The sequence below is a fragment of the Cryptomeria japonica genome, chromosome 2, assembly GCF_030272615.1.
Source record: "Cryptomeria japonica chromosome 2, Sugi_1.0, whole genome shotgun sequence".
NCBI classification, from domain to species: domain Eukaryota; kingdom Viridiplantae; phylum Streptophyta; class Pinopsida; order Cupressales; family Cupressaceae; genus Cryptomeria; species Cryptomeria japonica.
In genome coordinates this window covers 661,132,248-661,148,311 of record NC_081406.1, presented here as the reverse complement: position 1 = coordinate 661,148,311, position 16,064 = coordinate 661,132,248, and the positions used below count along the sequence as shown (strand labels likewise).

The 16,064-nt window shown below is 37.1% G+C and overlaps 1 protein-coding gene across 2 annotated transcripts in view; it reads left to right on the top strand.

The window, feature by feature from the left end:
• Positions 1-16,064, top strand: part of LOC131061403 (phospholipase D delta) — a 233,213-nt gene that overhangs the window by 183,652 nt on the left and 33,497 nt on the right. For both annotated transcript variants that reach the window (XM_057995056.2, XM_057995049.2), the window contains 2 exons: positions 1,277-1,450; positions 6,977-7,174. In XM_057995056.2, coding sequence (XP_057851039.2) covers positions 1,277-1,450; positions 6,977-7,174 — 372 coding nt within the window. The remainder of the gene's footprint in view (positions 1-1,276; positions 1,451-6,976; positions 7,175-16,064) is intronic.

Sequence of the window (16,064 nt, the reverse complement as noted above, 5' to 3'; positions counted from 1 at the left end):
GGACCATTTTCAATCCAAAATATATCATGTTATGTCTGGTTTTATGAATGGAGACATTTTGCTATATATACTTAAAATGAAATTCATGAATGTAAATTAAAGCCATATATTTCTAGAAGTAACTCTCTTTTCGAGACATAGGAAAGTTGTACTTTCATGGATTAACAAAACACTTCCATTAGTCTTCGGAGATGGTATTCTTGTCTTAATTCATAAATTTTCTATCCACTGAAACTTTGAAAATAATCTCAGCTTCTAAATTTTTTTCCAAGAAGCCTAGCAATCCAATCCTCTTTTTTTGCCCTCCAGGGATTATATCACCGTTTCCTTCACTTCCACTCGCTGAATCTTCTACCCCTCTGCTCTGAAAGCATACTGGATTCTTTTCCTTTGCAACAACAGGTGCCATGCTGTAAGCCCCCATTTACTATGTACACTTACAACCAAGCTCAAAACAACAAAGATATCTCAGCTAAGAATTCCCACACAATTCAAACTTATTTACACTTAGCCTTTGCCAATATTAATTATACACTTCACGGCTTTAACAAACTCCTGACATCCAAAAAAATGGATCAAGCTAGCCATCAGAAATGCATCATTCTGGTTCCCAGCATTGTGCTAGCAATTGGATTGCAATTTTCAATTGTCTAAACTAGAAGAAACAAGGTTTAACGATTTTAGAAAATGCTACCAAAGTGTTCTAATCAGGCTAAGGCTTCTAAATCTCTACTGAGAAATAAAAGAGTAAGAAGAGAGTTTACAGTGGCTGCACAACATAAATAGCATCAAAAGGCCATCACGTGAACCTTCAATCTAAAACAAATTTCCTGGCTTTACAGTTCCTCCTAATCGTTGCTATGCAATCCACGGAGATCAAGTGGGAAGGTGCAATTAGAAGTTGGAGCTAGGATGCTTAAGGAAGCTTTGAAACCGACCCCACATCAACAAGTGTTATTTTGCTCTCAGTTATCTGAACTTTGAGGATATGCAGTCCTTTCAAGCTCCAAAAGAAATTTCTTAGGTTTTATCACCATTTACTTTTGTGTTAATCTCTTACACTTATGTATTATCATCTTACACTTTTGTTATGCTTAACTCTAGTTCATCTCTGGCTGGTTTTTCTTCTAAGTTTTTAGATTATTCTTCCCATCGGAATGGATGCTGGTATTCCTTACAATCTGGTCTAAGTGATCTGTTATTAGGTTTTGTTACTTTGTGAAAAATAGGAAGGTAAATATTTTGACATGCACTTACTTTCTTTTATTTCAAACAGGGTCAAACAATGCAGATGATGTATAATATCATTGCTAATGCCCTTCAAGATGCAGGGATGTCAGAAACGTATCATCCGCAAGATTATTTGAATTTTTATTGCCTTGGCAATCGAGAAACAAATGACGAGAATGTGCCACTTCCAACATGCCCACCAGCTGGAAATAGCATTCAGGTTCCAATCCCTCAAGTATTTGTGAATTTAATTTTTCATGTTGGAATTTGCATAAGAAATATATTTTTCTGCTTTATATTACCAATGTGGGTTCTTGATATTGAAGAAAATTCATACATGCAACTAAGCTGGCATTACACTTGTCAGTTAATTTTGACATTCAGGTATAAAATAATAATTATATTTTAAATTGTGTGTGTGTGTGTATAGATGCATGCATGCATGTATGTATGTGTGATGTCCCCATCCTCTTCTGTAATGTCCCCTCTTCCTAGACAGTATTAGTATTCAAGACCAGTCTATTAACAAGTCCCTGTAGACTGATAGGAGGGATAGAGGACACTGGATTTTGTGAATGTGATTATTCTCCTATTTTAGATGGCACTCTAGAGTAAACTTGGTGGAATTAGTTAATAGTTATATCATCACCAAGTTGCCGGTTTAAAACTACTTTAAATCGAGCAAAACACCTCCTAAAGTCTAGAGAGAGAGTGAGGTGTCTCCTTGCTAGACGCCCATGAGGAGAGAGAAACTTAATTATGAAAAAAGGTTTTAAAAAAAAAAGCAATTGAGTGAGATATTACAAGAATTGAATAATGTCAAGGTTTAAGGGGGTATTAGTGAATATTAATGGAAAGGCAAATTCAAGACATGTTTAAGTGGATGCCCCCTGGAGGAGAGAGGAAAAAGCATGCGAAAATAAAGTTTAATGAAATACATTAGTGAGTTTATTAAACGCTACATAAAATAAAAAATAAAACATAAAGTGGGCACATGATGAGAATCCTAATTAGAGTGTAGCATTTGGAGGATGTTAAAAGGGCAACTTGGAAACCAAAAGAGACATGTTATTGTTGTTATTTTACCTTTCCTCCTTAGAGGAGCTTGCTGGATCAGGTTTAGAGCTACTTGTGGGTACGAAACCCTCCATAGGCAAACACAGTTGCAGTTGTGAGAGATCAACCCAGAGTGTGAAAGGAGATCCCATTTGTGGGGATTTCATTTGGGCTTCAAAGAAATCAGTTTTGAAGCATTTTGCTGGTTGTGGCTGAGTGAGGTGTCTTCTTGCTAGGACGACCTATTATTGGGCAGATTCAGAGCAAGGAAAAGCCATTACCCTTGTTGTTTGGTATTGGTTGTTTAAGTTTTTCATCATTGATAAAGATAGAGGTAGTTTTGTTGAAAGTTTCGAAGCTTTTTGATATTTAATCAGATTTCTAAGTGAGGTGCTTTCTTGTGAGGCCGACCCCTCTTGGACAGCTTTGGAGCCTAAGGAAAGCACAACAACTTCTATTTAGTGTTGTTACCATCCAGTTTCATCTTCTATAGTGGAAAGGGCAGTTTTGATTGCTGGATTCAAGGGATTTCAGGGGATTGTGGAGTAATTTTCTGAGTCAGCTGCCTACTTGTTTAGCTGACCCCTTTCTAGGCCATATTTGGAGCTAGAGAGACTATTTTAATACTGTCCAGCCTTTGGGTTGCAAGGCTCTATCATTGACATCAGTTTATATAAGTATTTCGCCATATTTCAGAGGGTTTGGGTGATTACAAAAGCAAAAATTAGAAGCCGATCAGTCTGAACCATCTCTTAAAGAGGAGGGTTTCCTAAGGACAAACGCTCAGTTATTGAAAGCAAACTTCTACATCTAGAGCACATTGAGAATACTTAACACTTGGAAATAGTTTGGGAGTGAAAAGGACGGATTTGCAGCTACTGCAATTCATTTTGAGTGACCTATGTGGCTGCCACCTTCAAAAACAGATCTGCAAACAACTCTTCCAGTCCATTCTTCTTCTCTTATTTGTCTTGTAAAGGGATAATGCTTCATACCCTAACTTAGAACTATCAACAGGTATGTCCCCTTCCAGTTGTACTTTCGAACTCTTAAGTAGTTAAGATTAAATCATTACTAGTTTCAGTCTGACTTCTATATCAGACCTGAAACTTTTGTAATCAGATCTATGATAGTAATAACATAGTTTATCTAAGGTTGAGTTATCATTTCTCTTGATTGCAAAATAGAAGTACTTGTTACTATTGTTGTTTATACATTGAAAAAACTCTCAAAACATCATACAATCACACAAAATCAGTGCATCAGTTCCAAACTAGAATTCAGAGGCAGTTCATTGTGCCCCACACCAAGGTGGGACACTACAGTGGTATTAGAGCGGTTTCCTGCCATCCCGTGGTTAAAATATTGCGATTGATTTGTGGTTGTTTTTGGTCTTCAGTTAGTTGATAGTTTCAGTGGCTTATCTTTTAAACCTCTCCTGATTGTTGCATAACAAATTTGGAAAGATGAATACTGCTAATAAGTCTATCTGAGTTGACGCAAGAACTCTCCAAGCTTATGAAGGACCTCGACATCAAAGGGTACCTAAAAAAAGGTTACAGGGTTTTAGGATGGTTCTTTGGGCAGGCCTACGGTTTCTATGGTTTAGGTCATCCATGATGAAGAAATTAAAACAACAGCCTTGGATCCAATTTCTGATTTATTGGACGATGCTTCTAAGATTAGTGACTTCCATGATGTTTCTTGTGATGAGTTATTTAATTTTCCTTCAGATGAAGGGAATGATGAAAGCATTTTTTCAGATGAAAGGCTTGTAAACAAACCTGGTATTTATTTGCCTAGAGCTTATTTCAAGCAAAGGCTTCATGAGACCATTAATTCTTTTGAGCACCATCATAAAGTTGATGTTGAAGAGCACACGAAGATTGAAGGATATGATGTTAAGGAGGTTGACAAATGAGGAAATCAGTTAATTATTGCAACCCTAAATGAGGAGCAAACTACACATGAAAATGCAATTTTCAGTCTTGGGAAAGTTGCTGCTACAGGTAAAGAATACTCAAGTTTTTATGTGGGAAATCTGGAAATCAGTATTGATAACAATAATGAAGTGATGGATTTTGTTCACAATGCTATCTCACCTTTCGAGGATTATATGGTGCCTTCTTGTAAGTCACTTGCTATTGATGGAGATAGTGTTCACTCAAATGAAGTGGAATTAGAAATTTTTTTTAAGTGGCATCTCAAGTCACTTAAACAAATTTGATCATGAACTTATGGCACTGCAAGGTATTGAGAATCAATGTGTGGTTTCAGATGACAAGGTAATACAAGCACTTACAAGAATTGTTAACACTCATATAGCCATTGAAGGCCTCATGGGTAAGATCCAAACGGAGGGAAGACAAAAATGTCTTCAAAGTAGGATCTTTTATTTACAATTGCAACCTATCAAAAAGGCAATTGAAATAATAAAGGCTGATTGCCTACACTTTCTTAATGATAGAGATCAAGCTACCAAGATGGTTGAAGAAAAAGAAAAAGAAATTGATGATCTTTGTTTACAAATGAGTTTGGCATATGCTTTGTCATCCAAGATAAGCACTCGATCATCTATCACAGCCACTCCTATGAACAAGGAGCAAACAGTAGGACTATGGAGTTCATGCAAATAATTGAAGGGATTGATGAAATCAATAGGAATGAAGTGTTGCAACATCCAAACATAAGAAACCATGTGGAAAATGATAAAACAAATAGAGAAGAGTTAGCAGAAGCAAAGAATTCAAATCAGCAAGGGGAGGTAACTTTGATGAATGAACCTCTTATGATGTTAGAGAATGAAAACCAATAAGATTTGCATAAACTGATTGGAGATAGCAAGGTATGGGATCCGGAAAATGGTTCAGGACATGATTTGGATGATGATTTCCAGCATAAGGGTGCAAATGTTATCGAGTTCCCTATTGACAACTCTCAAGATTCAAGGGTCATACGTGATACAAATAATATAGATCCATTCCTCAAGAGGTCTAAATTTATCTATCATGACATGGAAGATGAGAAAAGGACCCAAAGTGTATGTAATGATTAGATGGGAAGAACTAAGGAGACTAAGTTGTTGGCTGCCCATACAGGACAGCACTTTCAAAAAATCAAAGAACAAGTCAACTACATAGATCATGTAAGTCATCAAAGGGAAGGGTATCATAGTTCTCTTTTTCTTCGAAGGGAAGGTACTATAGAGGTAGAACACTTGATGAATAAACCTCCTATGACAGCCAAGCATATAGAGAAATCAGAAGTATGTGGACAAGAAATAAGGAATGAATCAGAAATTTCTTGTGGTGCTAATGATTTTAGACATGACGTTGCTGAGACATGTCATTTGGAAAAATTTATGAAGATCTGAACCATGAAGGGACAAGAAAAGATTGTGTCCAGATGTTATGGTCCAGCTAGTAATAACTTGTCATCATGAATAGATGAGGTTAAGCACAAATCAAATTCGATAGGCAGTTCAAAAGATATTGGACTGATTTATAAGTATTCTTATTTCTTGATACAACCATATGATGTTGATTACCATCTGAAGGAACATGCAGCTGTCCTAATACTGGGACTTGAGATGAATATTGTGGAGATATTGGTTTATCCTGGAATTTGGGAAATTTAGCTTCAGCTGATATATGATCCTAAACATGGGAATATTGTAATGATACTTAGTATTGAATTTCAAAAGATTGTGTTTCAGTTGGACTATGGTGCTTGGTATGGATGTGAGCATGAAGACATTGATGTTCCAGACCGAATTCATGAATCACGATTCCATGCACTAATGGGAGGTGGCTGTCCCATACTGCTGTACATTGATTTCCTAGAAGGGATTGAGAGTACAGCAGCTGTTTCGGTGCTTTGGGAAAACAAGGGTCATCTCTTAACTATTGGAGGATGGCTTAATGATTATCATCATTGTTCATTAAAGGCATCCCTTATATCATCACAGGTCTGATTTTCAGATTTATGAGAATTGTCCTAGTCTACACCAGCAGCCTAGGACGGACTACTATGTTCTTTAAAGCACACATGATGGATATTTTGCATAACCATGAAAGATCGATTGGAGTTGGAGAGTTGTATGTTAGTAGCTCTTGAAGTACTTCTATCTTCCCATGATTGATGGATGTGCCAGCATGTGTCAAATTTTATATGCATGGATATTTAATTCCCTACAACTGTAGTGGGTATGGTCTCTTGAAATATAATTATGCAATATAGGATTTGTCATCCATCTATAAAACCGGTTTGAGATTCAGTGACAATTTGCTGGAAGATAAACCATTTCATTTTAAGGTATAAGTAATTTGAAAGCATTTATTCATGAATTTGAGTCCTTGTACCATTCATTCTGCCTATATGACTTGGTAATGCTGTGAGTGAAACATAAGTTTATGTTGAAGCCTCTGCAGTTATTTTCAGAACCAAGTAGATTTATAGCTAAATCATTCTAGATGTATTTTTATTTGAAAAATTGTTCTACATTTGTATATCAGGTATTTTCTTCACTTTTCTTTATATTGCAATCTTAAAAATGTAAGATGAGAAAGGAGAAAATTTGAAATAGTATGCGTTCCAATTTATATTTCTAAATTTTCCAGCTGTCAAGAACAATAGGTTACAATATTTAGTTTATGAAATTGATATGACTATAAGGACAATTTGACTGCAGGGACAAGTTCAAAAATATCGCAGATTTATGATCTATGTTCATGCAAAGGGAATGATTGTTGATGATGAATATGTTATGCTAGGCTCTGCAAACATTAACCAACGCTCTCTAGATGGGTCACGAGATACAGAGATTGCTATGGGTTCCTATCAACCTCATTATACGTGGGATCAGAAGAAATGTCACCCACGTGGTCAGGTGAGGGAATTGATTGTAAATCTTGTATGCATATTTAGCTTATGTAACTAACATTATTTATGGTAAGAATTCCTTTATTAGTTATAAATCCTACCTTACAGTGTATACAAAATAGGGAATATTTCACCCTTTTTTAATGAACAGTTTAATTGAAATCTAGAGAAATGCTAAATAGACATAAGAAACCAATGTAAAGCATATATGGCTGTTTTAAATGTCTACGTCCAAAATCCTTACATAGCATAAAAGAAATTTGAATTGAGGCTATGTTGATAGTATGCTAAACATGATTTTTGTTCTATTTCTCTATCATTTATGTCAGCGGTTAAGATCTTAGCAAATTAATCATTGCATTCAGAATAGAAAATAAAACAAATGAGAATTATAGAATATACAAAGACAATGTACTTATTGTTAATGTATGGTAGCTTCGGTAAGATAAATGATTGAATGAGAGGTAAATGAAGTCTCTCATTCAATCATTTATCCTATCGATAAACTATCAGGAAAACTTCAATCTATTTCATTTGATGATCATTCTTCAGTTGTATATGGCCAATCTACTTAATCGATCAATATCGATAATCATATCATAGCATAGTATATCGGTTTACATTATAACAGTGATCGCCGATTATTATCGGGTGAACCATGTATCCCGATTTATATCGGATATCTACACAGCAGTAAACAAATGATGATTATCGGATTGTTATCGGGTGGCAAAGTATGCACCACTTGGTTTATAACTATTAGTTAGTGATTGGTATCGATCAACTTAGACACTGATTGACATCGGTTAACATGCCACGTGAATACTGATTGGCATTGAATACTAAGTTACGTAGACCCCGATTAGTATCGGGCTGTTGATTAGAATAAACACCAATTGATAATTATATATCAAAGGGTGCAATCAAGTAATGCCTTGACCGGTCATGTCTAGTTACGTAGACCCCGATTAGTATCGGGCTGTTGATTAGAATAAACACCGATTGATAATTATATATCAAAGGGTGCAATCAAGTAATGTCTTGATCGGTCATGTCCATAAGACATGACCGGTCAAGGCATTGCTTGATCCTCCCCTCTTGCATATATATATCAATCGATATTTGTGAGAAGGATATTGAAATCGATAAATACTCCTCTCACTTGCCATACAAAAGAAGATAGTCAGATTTATAATATAAATAGATAATACATAGATAGAGAGAATACAAATTAGAATACATCTTGCATATTGAATTGTAAATTGAACATCATTTACATGGTATAGTTAAATCAAACCCGAGGCTGTTCAATTTTGCGGAAAATTCAAATCAAGCATATATTTAAATCAAACCATAGTTAAATCAAACCCGAGGCTGTTCAATTTTGCGGAAAATTCAAATCAAGCATATATTCAACATCACAATTCTTTCAATGGCTAGCACTATCAGATTTGAAGACAGACTCGCAGGAGGTGATGACTTCTCAGCATGGAAGTTCAGAATTCAAATGATTCCAAAAGAAAATAAAGTCAAATAATTTGTAAAAACTGAAACTACAGAACCTGAGACTGAACCTGACAAAACAACTTGGAGAGAGGGAAATGAAAAGGCAATCAAAATCATAGTTGATGGTGTAAGAAATAATATTATGCCCATCATAAGGAAACATGAAACAACCTTCAACATGTTCAAAGCACTTGAAGATGCATTTGGGATATCTAATGCCAGTAGAACCTTGGCTTTAAAAAGATAAATAAATCACATAGCCATGATCAAAGGAGAATCAGTCAATGCCTACTTCATGCGAATATCTACCCTAAGGGATGAACTGACAACCCTTGTATATGAGATCCAAAGAAAAGAATTAACACTCATTGCTCTAGATGGGTTGCCTAGCATATGGGAAACATTCATCCAAGGCATTAGTGCAAGGGATGAATTTACAAAATTCGATAGGCTAAAGGCTGACTATCTCCAAGAGGAATCAAGGCAAAATAAGAAAGGGATCAAGCAAAAGAATATAGATGAAGATCTCCAAGTTCTAAATATGAACTCAAACAAGAAAAGCAAGCAGAAACAATTCAGAAAGAGAAAAAGTTGTCACGACAAGAATACCTTCAAGAAGGACCTTTCTCAGATTCAATGTTACAGATGTGATAAATTTGGGGCACTACGTTGCCAAATGTCCAGAAAGAGCTAATCAAGCCACATTTGCCAAAACAGGAAAATCTAAAAGGGAAGAGGACCTCGAGAAGTATGTACTCTATTCAACACTCACAAACCAAGCATCAAACAAAGTTAACTCCTGGGTGATCGATAATGGCTTATCCAGACACATTATAGGATTCAGAGAAGTGCTAGACTCCATGAAAGAGGAGAATGATGAGGAAGTAACTATCGGAGATGACTCTACACATCTAGTCAAAGGAGTTGGAACCTGCACCATCAAACTAAAGTCAGGTGTATCATTACAACTTAAAGGAGTACTATATGTTCCAGGCATCAAGAGAAATCTAGTCTCAATATCAGCACTGGAGGACAATGGATATAGAGTGACCTTCATGGACAACAGAGGATTGGCTTGGCCAAAGAATTCATCCATCAAGAAAGCTGAAACGATTGGTCAAAGACAAGGCTACTTGTATGAGCTATGCACAGAGCCCAACTTAGTCCTAATCCATGAAACTACAGATGCTAATGAAGTCTGGCATAGAAGACTAGGCCACCTAAATTTTAGAGCTTTATCATCAATGGGAGACCTTGTCACAGGTCTACCTAAGTTAAAGCAATATCATTCAGGGGCATGCAAAGGATGTGTCCTAGGTAAAAATACTAAGGGTGCTTTTCAGAATAGTACTAGGAAAATAAGTAAAATTTTAGAGTTAGTTCATTCTGATGTATGTGGACCCATGTCCGTACCTTCATTGGGGGGATTTTTGTATTATGTAATATTTGTTGATGACTACTCTAGAAAAAATTGGATCTACTTTTTGAAATGTAAAGAATCAGAAGAGATCCTTAATAGGTTTAAAGAATTCAAATCACTAACAGAGAACTACTCAGGAAATAAAATTAAAACCCTAAGAACTGATAATGGGGGGCAATACACATCATAATTATTTAAAGAGTTTTGTAAAAATTCAAGGATTAAGAGGGAGTTAACAGTACCTTATAACCCTCAACAAAATGGGATAGCTAAGAGGAAAAATAGGACAATCGTTGAAGCTGCCAAAGCTATGATTCTTGATCAGAATCTTGTTGATGTGTATTTTGTACACGACCAAACACAGAATAAAATACCTAAAAGGTACCTTATCCTCTCTTGATTAAAGTCTCTGAATGCTGAAGATGTCGCGAAAAGGATCAATCGGGATGACTTCAAGGTTCTTTGTTGTAGGATCTCTACGTGTGGATAAGCACCAGTGGTCGTTGTATATGTTGTTTCTTCAAGGGGCCTTACGTACTTTCAAAGAAAGCTTGTCCACATTACTTTCTTTCCAAATGCAGGAACAGGATTTTCCTAACACTAATAGATTTTCAAAAAATGTCAAAAGGTTAAGGGTTCAAGGAAGAGATACTTAAACTATTCCTAAGAATGACTCAATGAAGACTAGACTTGATAAGATTCTACCAATTTCAGTTTCGCCAAGAAATTACAACTCTCCTGGAATTGATGCAATCTTCTAAGGGAGTTCAATAGTTTTTCAAATCATCAAGGATATAGATACTATCACAGAGATACATATCAATACTTCTAGGAATGATTGAATTCTTAATCAATCTCAAGGTTTCCAGTTGACCACACAAGGCGTCCTTACAATCAGTAAGAAGCTAGTGGTTTAGAATATGAATCTTATCAAAGATCAAGCACAACACTTAGTCTTTCAAACTTAAAACTTAAATGCTACTTCAACTGAGAGTGATTCAAGAAGATAAACAATCATAAAGATAGCCACAAGTATTGCAATAAAACACCATAACTTCAATATTTTATTGATCTCATAGTCAAATGGACAACAATTGTTCAAAATTCTTTCTTCACTACTCAATCTTGCTACAACAATAACTTTCTAACTTTCTTCTCTCTAAGCTCTCTCTCTTCTCTAACTTTTCTAACTGTTTTAAAATGAAATGAGTGAGGGTATATATAGCATCCTCAAATACAATGAATGACCTAGATCAAAAGAAGATCAATAGCTGAGATTTTGACACCTAAACCCTAATTAGGGTTTGTTACAAAAAAAAGTCCCCATTTAGATAAACATCACTAATTCATAGCCAATAAAGAATTGGCACAAAAACCAAGGAGACATAGACCAATAGGAATTAAGCTGCCACATCATCCTATAACAACTTTTCATCTAGAATGTTGTTCCCTTTCCTATGCTCTTTCTTAGCATATTCAATGAATCTGGACACAATTCCCTCAATCTCAACAATGGGAATCTCAGGAAGATTCTTCATTCGTTCTTCCAAGTGAAGGACTTGATCAAAAGCAGTGAGAAGAGCTGTCTCCCATCCAGGTTTAAGTTCTTTGGTTTTCTCAATCAGGAACATAGTAGTGTACATCTGATCTCATTGCTTATCTGTGATGATGTTCTCCTCTTTGCAAAAGATGACCTAGACTCTCTCCTCCAACTCTTGGATGTCCACATCTGTCTCAATCTCGATCCGCCTGTCAAGAATGGTACACAACACCTCAAACACCTTATCTTGAATTGGATGAATGATACCTTCAACTCGACTGCATCTGGTGTTGATGTCTTCAAAAAGGACCTCTTTCATCTGGAGCAGAGCTGACCACTGTAGGAGGTTATGGGTTCCCCCATCCATTATCTTTTCTTGTGTCAAAATCCGTCTTGGTGTTTGTCTTATCACTTGTAAGATAGGAATGATAACATCTCTAGTGTGAGTGAATGCAGCTATAGTTATCATTAGATTATGGATAATCTCAAGAACTTGGATAGCTCGATGAACTGTCTTCATCATTCTTGTTGCAAATTCAACGACTACCGTGTGGGATTTATCAATCCAAGAGCTCATAAGCTGAACCAAGCTCTTCACCCTTTCTGCCTCGCCTACTGATTCAAGAGGGAGTGCTTGTAAAGGAGATACTATTGGATCTTGACGTCTCAAGGGCTGATTAAGGTGACCAAAATAGTTCCTCCAAGCACTGACCTCCCTTTCAAGCTTCTTATTCTTTTCCATTTCCTCTTTGAGTTTATCTTTAAGTGCTTCAAATGAATCAGTTGCTTCTTCCATCGCTTGTTCAGAGGTAAGTGGACCAAGCTCAAATGTTTCTAGGTCATACTCATCTGCAAGAATCTCATCCTCATATTTGTCCACCACTGGAGTAGCTACCTGTACTTTCCTGGATCCTGTCTCATCTCTAATTACCTTAGACATCTTCGTGGCCTTCTTCTTCTCCATTACCTCATGAGAATTTCCTATAAGGCTTTCCAAGTCAAACACATCTTCTTCCTCTTCAACCACAACTACCCTTGTTAGTCTCTCTTTTAGCCAATCAGGAATGGCAGATCTTGTTTCCTTCACTCGTATTTCTTTAGGTAGTGGCCTATCTTCTCGGAAAGGAGATGTTGCTTCATCATCATTCTTTTCTTCGTGTTGCTCATTAGCATCAACTTGGGGAGATTGACTTGATGAATGTTGAGGTGTCTGTCCTTTCTCTTGTTTATCATTCTATACCATGGATTCCATAGACTCATCAACTTCATATACTATCTGCCTCTGATGTTCCCCTTGACTCGCTTCCTTTTCATGCCTGGAAGATGTGCTTGGTGGGTGATCAGGGTTTGTTTTCTGCTTCTTCTTGGAAGGTTCTTTCTTCTCAGGTCCTTCTTTCCTCTTTGACCCTTTGGAATGAGAAGTATTCTCACTCACACTTGCTTCTCCTTCTTTTGGTCTTGCCTCCAAAGTAAATGTCATTGATACATTCTGCTCCTTCAACTTTTGATGCTGTACATCCACCCATCTGCGAGTGTAGCATAAAACGGGAGCCATCAAAGCTCTCAAGTCTAAAACCTCAGGCTCATTCCAATCTACCTTCACTCCTTTGTCCTCTTTCTCATAGGATGACTGGAGGTATCTACCATTATCCTGGGCTTGATCGGCTACTCTATAAACTTTGCATTTCCTGATGAGATCTAAGGGTAGCCTGGAATGCATCTTTCTTTTAACCTCTAAATCACCTGGGAGATTCATCCAAAATTCCTCCACCTGAAACTCATGCTTGTACTTCCCGCCGACAGTCTCTTCCATATAACCATGAGGATGAAAATTCTCTCGCGAGGCAAAGGATGTGAATGAGTATAAGGATAATTCCTTCTCTGCATCTTCCGCGGCTTGAGTATTAGGACACACCTCAACCGAATTCCCTAGTATGATGGGCACGGGAATTCCATTTCCATGCTTGTGTCTGGATGCCTTTGCATAAGCTGCCAACTGTCTAGTCACCTCAAGTAGTACTATCTTGTCTGTTGGATATCTTGGCAACATGTAAGGTGGTGAAGGACACCTGTGAACTCTAATGTATGTGAACTTTTGAAACTGGATGAACCATGCGCCATACTTCTTCACAAGGTCTTGTGCATCCAGAGACAGTCGATTGTGAATTCCCCCTTGCAATATCCTGGTAATGTTCATTGTGAAGGTGTCATTGACTAACTTGTAGTCACTTATAGGCGGATGATGTAGATGAACATAAGAATCACAAACCCTTATTTCTCCGGGTCCTCTTCCAATCACTCCTCTGTGAGGTAGCCGTGCATATTCGAAACTCCTGATCAAGGCATATATAACATATGAGCTCATGTGGAATGATTTGGTGGGTTTTAGCCTTCTTAACTGTACGTCCAAACAATTGCTAATGATTTTGGCCCAATGAAGCATTCCCTTTCCTTGGACTATCACTTGTATGAAGAAGAACATCCACTTTTCGTCGAAGAAGGCTTGAGAAGCACTTGTAACTCGATTGAGCAAAGTTATCAAGTCTCTGTATTCCTCCTGAAAGTCGATCCTATGTGGTGTATTGGGAATCTTTTTCAGACGAGGCCGACTTTTAAGCAACCAATTCTTATTAATGAAGTTCAAACAAGACTCAGGATCATCTTCATAGATCGACCTGGCTCCTTCTAAGCTTTTGTAAATCATATCTTTATGGTCTCGAAGATGAAGAGCTTTGCTTATAGCTTCCTTTGAAAGGTAAGCTAAGATGTTCCCGTCTTTGGTTACGATCGTCCTTGATTGTGAGTCATAGTGGCGAGCACACTCGATCATCAGCTCATGACACTTGACTGCGGGAGGGAAACCTACCGCCTTGATGATGCCACTCTTGATTATCTTCCTTGCAACAGGTGATGGCTTGCCAATGTAGGGGGCCTCTCGAAACTTCTTCACATTGAAGTTTCCTAAGTTGGTGTCTCCGATATTACTCCACTTGGACACGATCTTGGTCTCCAATTCGTCGCTCCTCTGATCTTCCTTGATGAGAGCCTACCGACTAGTAGATCCTCTGGCTTTGGGGGTCGTCATTTGATGCCTACACAAACAATTTAAGATTAGTCTTTAAGCATCATACCTTAAAGCATAGCTTTTAAGAACTTCCAAGGGAATAATTCAAAACATTAATTTGAAAAGGACATGATTCTTCAAATTTATTATGAATGAAATCAAATTCTCAAGACTTAGATCCTTTTTTAAAAAATTGCTATAAAATCAAAACAAGCCTTGAATAAGAACTTCAAAATGATTCTTCATACCTTCCCTTGAATGCTTAACTATAAAACCTTGGAAAATGAAGAAAGAAGACCGGATTTTGCTGGACGAGGGTTGAATTGTGGTCTTCCTTTGGATGAATTACGCCTCCATTAGCCTTCAAAAGAGCTTCACTTTCTTTAGCCTCCAACACTTAGCAAAAATTCGCCTCCAATCTGCTGGATTTCGCTCCTCAATCTGCTCCTCAAAATCGCACTTAGAAGGAATGAATGAATGATTTGAAATTTGAAACAACACTCCTTCTTTATATAGGGCGCTCACCCTAATTTCCCTCAAGGCCGACTTGGCAAATAGGGAATAAAATAAAATAAAAACCACTAACAAGGAGGCTGACTTGCTTGTAAAGGCAAGTAAATATGTTTTGAGCGCTCACCTTTATTTTTTTTTAAAATTTTAAAATTAATTTCAATGCCTCCAAGGTGGATTTTTCAATTATTTCAAGGCCTAAAAATTAATTAATTAAATCGTCAATGCCTTAATTAATGTGAATTTAATTCAACCTCCCAAATGTCTTGAATTTGGGTAATTTAGTGCAAATTGGGGAATATCAAGGTTTGATTGAGGCTTAATGAAGCTTCCTGATGATTTCGCCCTAGACCCTCTGGAAGGGTTACGAGCGATTTTATCAATTTGGTCTCGAATATCCCATTCCTTGACTCCAAAATCTCCTGGAAGGTGAGTTCATGCGTGCTTTGGCCTACTCCAAGTCTTGTATTCTGAATTTATATCATTTTTCATGTAGGAATTAGGTGAAAATGTGAATTTCGCCTTGGACCCTCTAGAAGGGTCAGGAGCGATTTTTGCTTATTAGGTCAAAATTTACCTTAATTTGATCGTTGACCTCCTGCAAGGCAATCTCTAGGGTTTATTTCTATCCATCACTGGGTTATCTCATCAAAACTTTGAAGGAAATATCGCATTTTTGGGAATTTCGCCCTGGACCCTCTGGAAGGGTCAGGAGCAAAATTTACAACTGGGCTCAAAATTCAAATTTTTTGAAGGTCTAAATTTCTTCAAGGCATTCCAAATGGCATCTGTTACTGTAGTCCAGGCCTAGTTTCACTTGAATTTTGGAGAAAAAGGTGACTTTAGGGTTTTCCGCC